This window comes from Agrilus planipennis, unplaced genomic scaffold, assembly GCF_000699045.2.
Source record: "Agrilus planipennis isolate EAB-ADULT unplaced genomic scaffold, Apla_2.0 scaffold72, whole genome shotgun sequence".
NCBI lineage: Eukaryota > Metazoa > Arthropoda > Insecta > Coleoptera > Buprestidae > Agrilus > Agrilus planipennis.
In genome coordinates this window covers 912,296-922,084 of record NW_020439081.1, presented here as the reverse complement: position 1 = coordinate 922,084, position 9,789 = coordinate 912,296, and the positions used below count along the sequence as shown (strand labels likewise).

At 33.1% G+C, this 9,789-nt stretch overlaps 1 protein-coding gene across 1 annotated transcript in view; it reads left to right on the top strand.

The window, feature by feature from the left end:
* Window positions 1–9,789, top strand: part of LOC108733161 (insulin gene enhancer protein ISL-2B) — an 89,038-nt gene that overhangs the window by 50,056 nt on the left and 29,193 nt on the right. Inside the window, exon 4 of the mRNA XM_025977361.1 lies at window positions 5,845–6,155. Coding sequence (XP_025833146.1) covers window positions 5,845–6,155 — 311 coding nt within the window. The remainder of the gene's footprint in view (window positions 1–5,844; window positions 6,156–9,789) is intronic.

The following is a 9,789-nucleotide window of genomic DNA, read 5'->3' as shown; positions in this document are numbered from 1 at the left end:
ATATTAGAGGCAGAAACAGGAGTTAGGAGGGGTAGAGGTAGACCTAGATTAGATTACTCTTCGCAAATAGTTAAGGATGTGGGCTGTTCTAGTTTTAGGGAAATGCGAAGTTTAGCTCAGGATAGGAAAGAGTGGAGGTACGTGTCCAACCAGTCTTAGCACTGATGACCTTATGATGATGATGATGATTAAAAATGGTTCACGTTAGTAGTCCAGTAATGGGCCCTTTGTAGAATCACGTTCCCTCGCGAAATATTGGTCTGCAAGAACTCGAGTATTTTTGCATAAACATTTCACAATTTCTTATAGCGTGTATAGAGGATTTTTTATTTCCAATGCGTTCATTAATCATCATCAAAAATAGTCATTCATATAAATAATATGGCATAGAACATCAAGAATGCACCAACAAAGAAATGTGTGAATTTTTACGTTCGGTGATGGTTTTGTCAAACCTATTAGTTATTACGTACTTCTGGGTAAAATACTAAATATCAGAGTCCAAACGTTTAAAGAAGCAAATATAACGTGTTTTTATTAATAATTGCTTTTCTCGGTATTCACAGTGTGCAGTGCACTACTTCAAAGTAAAAGGCGACCGTCTTTTATTAATTGACTGATAAATGATCATTGTCGCTTTTTTTATTTATTTCGAGTTGTTTTAAAAGATTGTAAGCATGTATATATATATATAATTCTCTTTTGACGCACTTTAATTATAACGTACCAATTTTTATAGGTATTCCCCTTACATACGTACGATACAACCGAGTTTTACTGTATTTTTGTAAGTTTTATATTATAGTGGATGATATTACCATTTTTAATATACAAGGAAGGCAAAATGTCATTCGAATATAATAGTTACACATTTCTTGGTCAGCTTTTGTTCTGTTGGCATTTAATTGCATTTATTTATATAAAAAGACAGCTGAAAATATTAGTATCTATGAATTTCCCTCTATACCACGTCGTATGTTGTAAAATATTATGTCACCCTTTGCTGATTGTGCCTAATTTGAGTAATAGAATATCCCTTTGTTTAGTTTATAAAGTGCCACTAGTGTATAAACATATAAGTATACTTCGTTTACTTTCTGTAGCGATGTGACCTTCAGTTTGACCGGCGCAAAGTAGAAAAGAACAGCACTAGGCCAGAAAAGAAAGGAGACAATTCTCGCCCAAACCGGTGGGGAGCGTATAATCCGTACAGTACTGCACGGAAAAATTGACCATTTTATCCACTACAATTGCATTGCTCAAATGTGCTGTTATTGGTACCATTAACTACTGAAAATATCAACGAGATGCTTATTTATATTTGAAGACATATTAAAGGCTTTAACGCTTGTTTTCGACTCGCACTACTATTCATGATTGAACAAAACTTTTGGCAGGTACTGTATGAAAAAGTATGTTTAATGAACAAGAGTCGAGAGTATAATGAGCTTTTTTCTCCCTACGTACGATTTTGCCAGCGCGCATCTAAGACATTGGAAGGGGCACATCGTATATATGTATGTATTTTTTAGTTTGTGTACTTCTGTGTTTTTCTAGAATATTATCGCCTTTCCCAATATGTTTCTCCATAAAACTGATTCCATAATGGTTAGAAAATAAACGGGCTAAGATACCTAATTGCAATCAAAGGTACCTTTATCATCCATTATTTTACCACACATTCAGACAACATGTAGCCCATAAACTGTTGAACACAACAAAACTGCCTCGTATTGTAGTTAAGATTACCACGAATACATAAAACGATACGTATACCTACTCGAAGTAATAGACCACGTAAAGTCATTTGAATTGATATAAAAAGGATAAATCACATTCAGCAGACAACCTTTGCTTCATTTATAGTGCCACTAATTTAGTGGAGTCATTTGAATAGATGTTAAAACGAAGTCGGATTTCAAGCTTCAGATTGAAATTTGACGCTACGTAATTTTGGATTCCATAGTATGGGTAATGCCTAATAATTTAAGAACTGTACAAAGCATATCTAATAAGTATCTAATCAACATAATGCTAATTGTTAACCCAAACTTTTCTGCATTAACTTTAGCAAATACTTTTCAAAAATAATCGACAAATATCTACAATAAAATTAATTTATATAGATCAATTACGGGTAGCGCATTATTGCATTGACGAATTATAACGAAAGATGATCTTTTTTGTCTTTTAAAAATTTGAAGTAAAGAACTGCCTTAGAATAAAAAACTATATTGGTCAAAAATAATGTTAACTCATAATGTCAAATTATTTTTTTATCAGACAGCTCAATTTTTGTTTTGGTTACGTTTTTATAATTTGCCTTCAACAAATCGTTTACATTAGTCTAACAACTACAAGAAATTGATATTAAAACAGAATATGTCAAAATTGTTTAAACAAATGAGTGGTAGACAAGTAGTTATAAAGTAGGTACCTGCATACGTACAATTTATGATAGATGGGTACATGCTATTTGCTGTAGGAAAGTTCATAAACAAGGTAGAATTACATCTTAAAATTTTGATTTCATCCTACGTATTAGGTACTTGCTTTCAAGGAAGATTATAAATGGCAAAGATTTTCTAACTTTAGAAACTTTCCTCTCTGCAAACTTTGAAAGACTGGAAAGCCTTACGGCTTTATCAAATTACTTTGTAGGTACTATTATTAGTTTGGAAGTTTCTCCTTATAAAATGAAGCTTTTCTCAAGAAAAAAATATTTACGATATTTTTACCACAACGAGTTTAAATGTATATTGTAACTAAAAGTATTAACTGATGTATTACCTACAAATAATAGGCGTACATAAATATACGTAAATATGTTTAATAGGGTTTAAAGCTAGTTCAAATTGTGTTAAAAAACACGTGAGTGACACCTCGAAAGCTCGAAACAAACGCTATACTTTTTATCATTCGGTATTCTAGAACAGTGATTCCCAACCGGTGGTTCGCGAACTCCTGGGGGTTTGCAGTGTTTGCAGAAGGGGTTCGCGAAAATAATATTGTAATGGCGGATTTTTTAAAACGCCATTAAAATCAAAAGCAAAACAAAAACACAAAAATTAAAGAACACGCCCACTGTAAAACAGATTGTTCGCTGCCTGTTTGTTAAGAAATCTATAGATAATAAATTTCAATATTTTCGTCAATACATAGGCTTAGCACTTTTAAAGCTTGAGTGATAGTGATACTGTGACTGTCAAGTTCTCGTGTAAATGATTTAATGATTATTAATTTAATTATTATTATAGCATATTTTTATTATGGATCGATGGTTAATAACGAGCCGTTTAGAAACGAGACATGATAATCGAGATGATAGTACTGAAACGTTAAATGCAGAACCTGATCTAAGACTGAAATTGTCAGATATTGAGCCTAACTTTGAATTGCTTTGTTCTATCAAACAGCCACAAATATCCCATTAAGTGTTTTTCCAAATGTAAAACATAAGAACCAGTTTGCTAAATTTATCTTGTTTTCACAGTTTATAGCCATCATTTTAGTCTTATTAATGTTATATTTAAATGTTTCACGATTAATATAATCAATTATTCTTCAATATATATTCTATCAAATTTTATTGCCTTTTTTTACCTGTCATTAACGACTACAGAGGGGGTTCGTCAAATTTTTTCGGACCTTTCTTTTGGTTCGCGAGGAAGAAAAGTTTGGGAAACACTGTTCTAGAAGATTGCAGTAGTATCCCCTCTACCACATACCACTTGCTACAGCTATTGTCATGATGAAAACATATTATTTAAGTAACACACAGGAAAATCATATATCTCAGAAAAGAGACTTCAATTTAATAAGTTATGTATTAACATAACTTCAATTTTAATGAAATATGTAATAAAAGTTGCTTAAAAACACACTTACCTTTTCACCATGCCGGCAACTGATTCCACAACAGTTCGTATTTTCGAAACTCGATTTTCGTTAATAACTTTAAAACAAAGTAATCTACATTTGCACAAGAAGCTACGTTTCGATAATATAAACAAGTCAAAGAGTTATTAACACTACAGTATATTGTTTATTAATAATTAAATGTTAATCACCGGTAAAATTCGCACATTTCCGTCTGATTTATTACACGACCATGCACCGACACGAACCAACAAGAAGTAGAAAGAATGTGAACAGTTACGCAACGTTTATACATAAATAGAGAAGGGAAAATGACAACAGGCAGTTATGGTTGCTGGTTGTAATATTTGAGAATAATTGTTTTGAAATGCCTATGCATTCTGGAAATAAAATATAATACTATAGTAATTGATTAAAGGGATTTTTCGCAGAGCACTTTTTGGTGAAACATTTTGCAAAATATTGATGTAAATGTAAATGATGAAATACTCATTAAGTTTTAATTAATCAATTAAGTACACCAACGAGAAATTAAATATTCTGGAAATGTTTAAAAAATTGCTGCGTTGGTGAAGCATTATAAAATATTAAATTGAAAAAAAATCGAAATACTTACGTGCTATTTAAGTGCTCCGGGCATTTTTTCAAAAATTACTGCTTTATTGAAGCATATTATGAAACATTAAATTTAAAATGATGTAAAAATTGAAATACTAATTAAGTGTTAATTAAGTGCAGCAACGAAAAATTAAATGCTCCAGAAATTTTTCAAAAATTACTGTGCTGGTGCAACATCATAAAATATTAAATTGAAAATGATGTAAAAATTAAAATACTCATTAAGTGCTAATTAAGTGCACTAAAGAGAAACTAAATGTTCCGGGAATTTTTTCAAATATTACTGATCTCATGTATGTGCAAAAATTTTATTTAAGAAATATCTATTTGTTTGATAACAAACGGGAACAACTACCATTACATAAATAATAATAAAAATATTCTCACTCATTTATTACTGTTTATTCATGATCTGTGACTCGTTTTGCACCCACACATTAACTACATTATGTAATAGGAGTTCTACTCGTTTATTATCAAATAAATAAATAAGAAATACAGTTTTCTATACACAATATAATTAAATGCTCATTATATGCTTTGTAAACAGATTAGTTGCGAATTAAATGCCCTTATTATTTTTCCAGTAAATAAGACATTCTGACTTAAGCAATATGTTTAGAAACAAGGGGGCTGGGCGAAGGTTTAAAAAAGGATTCCCACTGTTCCAGTCATATACATGCTGTTTAATGTTCAAAGTGCTAATTAAATGTATTCAAAAGATACCATGCAGTCACAAATTAAATGCTTCTTTTTTGTACATGTATGGATTAGTACCTTTCGAATGATATGATTCTATTCTCAATTTTTAGGGTTCCGTACGTTCGAATGAAAAACGGATCCCTTATAGAATCACTCGTGTGTCTGTCTGTCCGTCTGTTATAGTCAATTTGCTCCGAATCTACATATGAATTTCTGTGACCCAAACACGCACGTATAACGTGAATAAATTAATTTTGAAAATGGGGGTAATTTTTGGGCGGCAAATAGGAAATTAAAAAAGAAGTTTTTCAAACTATATCGTGTGACATATCAAATGACAGGGTTTGTTGTAAGGGTACGTTTTGAGTAAAATATTAATAAAATGGTAGAAAGTATGTAATCTATAGTGATTGGGGTAGCGTCTGCACGGAACTGAACACTCCAATGCAGTCTTCAACGTTCCAGATTCGGTTGAAACGTCTGGAAGATTTGAAAATCCTATTAGATCACGGCTCATGAACCCGGAAAACTCTCGCCAGATTTTAGTTTCTACTTTCTAGTAATTTGTATAAGTTCAGTACGTGGAGCAGCTTTTCCAGGACCAGCTTTTCAGTATAAATAATTTTCCTTTCTTCCTTTTTACAGATTCGGGTTCGGAAAGCGGTTCGCATAAGAGTGGCGGGGGCGGCAGCGGTACAGGTCGAAAAACGGCGTCGGGGGGTGGTGCGGGTAGCGACGGTAAACCAACGAGGGTGCGGACTGTGCTGAATGAAAAGCAACTGCATACGCTGCGCACCTGCTACGCGGCGAATCCACGTCCCGACGCTCTCATGAAGGAGCAGCTCGTCGAAATGACGGGACTCTCACCCCGCGTTATACGAGTCTGGTTTCAGAACAAGAGATGCAAAGACAAAAAAAAGACCATACTTATGAAGCAGCAGATGCAGCAGGAGAAGGTTAGTACTCTCAGACATTTCCATTATGATTTTCCTTTCTTTTCTAAGAGATCGTTTAAGTATTGCGTAGGAATTTGCTTTTTAGTAATTAGCCCTTTTATCTAACATTTGAAATACATACTTCAGTTAGGAGCAAATATCAGTAGATGGCGATTTACAGCTGTAACTCTATATTATATAAACGTGCTTAGGTGTATACGTAAATCATCCCACTTCGGTCGATGATCTGTCAGTACTGTTTATGGTGTGCTGATGGGACCAAATAAAATAAAAATCCACGTCTGGTAGTATCGATAAATTACTGACCTAGAACTTATCCGTTCTTATTTGTTCTTATATGCTAATGATTACGACAATAAATATATGTAATTATTTGTAAGCTCTATTACGAAAAACTTATCGAAATAGGTACAAAAAGTGATTACTGGGCGTCCGATATCACTGGCGAGTTATTTTGGTTTTGGCATCCCTTTTTGATAAAATTGTAGTATTACTGACTACAAATAATTGCATATTAAGTGTATTTATCGTCGTAACAATGATGCTAACACAAACTGGCCTTACACATTCGGCATTAATTGCATACGTAGATCCCTCAGGGGTTTATGGAGCACATGTTATGAAATAATGATCTGGGCACATATTTGTAACAGTACGTATTAACTGAAATATGTCCCATTTAGGGCAGTTACGTACCCATGCACCTAGATCAGGGTTTCATAACTTATGATCCACGAAATTCTGAGGGGTCCACGTGATGAGTCGACTTTACATCGTTTATTATAATAATAAATAGGTGCAACGCAACAATTGGTAGGCAGTATATATATGGAAATATGGACGAAAGGACTATTTGTTAAGGATAATTTCATTTTGGCTTTAGACCCAAAGAGGTACTTATTGGCTTATTACGAGATGAATTCTGTGCAAAGACTGTTTAGCGACTTCTAACTTTCTTTAGCTACAAGTCATAATCGTGGAAGTGATCTTCTAATACAAAAAATGCTTAAGAAATTTATTCTTTTTTACACTTTATTGACTTGGTTGCTATACCTATATGTTATCTTAAATTAGATGCCTAAAGCAGAACCTAATGATAGCATTTTACAATTGTATTACTAGTGACTTTGCTTCTTGCTTTATACCTACACGTAATTATTTCCAGATTGATAGTTGGAATAGATAACAGACAATATTATAAGGTAGTAACTTAATTAGAACTTTACCGAGTAGATTATATTATAACTAGAGAATAAGCAAGAGAACGTAGCTACGAGACATCTTATCAACATGAAAGCAATGTTTCTTCGCGGCATTAACCGAATATATCAGAAGATTGTTTTGTATTTAATACAAGTTGCAAGTCATATGGCGTTCCATGGCCGCCACAGACTGGTTTCCTATGGAACAATGTCGGTCTCCACACTTCACCGACACTAAACAGAGACGTGTTTTTTGTTTCGATTAATTAAATATTCCTTTGGAGGATCCGACAGACGATTACAGCGATTTAGCTTTAGCATACGACTCGGTCTGGACTTTTCAGATCTAAATATAAGTATATTAAGTAGTATAGGAGTAATAACTATTATACGTAAAAGGAAAGCTGTCGATAACTAATATCAGTTCAGTAAAATTCAATACTGAGGAAATATTTACATAAATTACTATTGGCTATTTTGCCAGTAGGTAATTGACCCATATTCAACTAATAAGTTTAGAACTTTAACTCTACAACAGTAGGTGATCAAAAATGATGTGACACAAAAAAAAAGGAAACTAAGTAGGTTAATTTATTATTGTCAAAAATTAAGAAAACAATTTACTTTTTACAATATTTGTCGCATTATTTTAAAGTCTATTCTTATTCTTCTCGCTATACTTTTTTTTATTATTTGATCTGTATCAATCTTTTGTTTTTAATGTTTTCTGGTCATTATCCTTATTTTGTAAAAAGGGAAACATGAAAACACTTATTAGGTGTTAATAAATATGACCAAATGTTCAAATTTCCTAGTTTTATACTGTATTGAATAAAAAGCATCGATTTTATATCCTTATACATATAGTCTGAGTAATGTAAAGTTGAAAAGCAGAGGTTAAGGTAATAAAACTAATGCCGATAAATGAGAACCCTTGCTTTCGCAAAAGCGGAATCATAATATTGCCAGGGTTCAAACTATTGACCACATAGTGCCTACAAATATCCTAAAATAATAATCAGGTACCTGAGCAAAACATCAGTATTATGTATGCATCTATAACACTTGTCGAATCTCAGCTGCAAAGATAGGCCCAATAAGGATTATTTATAGTCCTTTCATATCCTCATTAACTAAAAGTTCGGACCTCTTTATTAGTACAGATGTCGAAATAGTCCGACAAAATAGGCTAATAAGTATCTTGAAAGTTTTATTCTTTTATTATCACAGCCGACACTTTGCATGATTCAGATTATATTCGAAGTTATTTTATTATTTATTAATGGATCTTTGGAAATTAAAAAGTGTAGAAAATGATAAAACAGGAACATCTTCGTCCGTTTATTAAATTTTATCCCCAGGAACAGTCGGAAAAATTCAGTGTTCAGTTTTCCAGAATTGCGGTTTTTACGATGTTTACCATTATTATCCTGTGTACTTTGAACGAAATGAAATGAATAAAGGGGGTATTTGTTCCGACCACTGAATTTTAAAGCTTTGAAAAAAAGGAAGCAATGTAGCTTTTGGGTCGGTTTAAACTCTTCACAGACTCTCATCTCCCACATTCGTTGGTTGGAAAGTCGTCAAGTAAAGATCCTCAAAGCCAAGGAGGAAAGGTACTTGAACCGCTGAAAAATATCGTCCTGGCATTTTTTACAGGCTATCGACCCCCCTCCACTAATCCATAACTGAAGTCTCTGGAGGGCGCGGCTTGTATTCAATCCTCCTACTTGTATATAACCAATCGTTGCGCGAGCGCATAGGCACTTGTTTACTACAACTGACTGACTAAATTCTTGGAGGAAAAATAAAAAAAAATTTCCATGGAGTTGCTCGGAAACAACCTGTGGAGCAAACCAAATTTTTATTGTGGTTGCGTGTTTTTGCAAGCTGTGGCAGTTTTTCATACCGATCTCCTGCTCGCATACGATTTTCCTGGGAAATTCATGAAGTTTCAAAATAAAGCTCCAGAGAAGAAAATGTTTTTTAAATTTTTTTTTCCGTCAAGGGAAAACTGGGAGTCCAGAAATTTCCCGATGAACCTTTTTTGAACATTGATTAGGAGCAGAGATCGAGAATATCTACCTACCTTAGAAAAATAGGTATCATATACAGGCAAGGAACAATGTTCACCAAACATAGAAATCTCACATTTCTTTCTAGGCGTTTTTTATTAATTAATATAATTATGGGCTTTAGATCACTTCTATTTAAGAATATTATCTGCTCCTTTGGAAATTTTCCCAAACTACCCAACTCTCGAAATATTCTGAACAAAGTAACACTCGTTACTCCTCAAAGGATTCAAATTGTATTTATTGAACTTATTATACGTATGCATTACTTTATTATTTACTAGCCTTTCCCCGCGGCTTCACTCGCAAAAATTAATATTGTTTCTCCTTAAAACCTTTTAACTCCCAATTCACCCT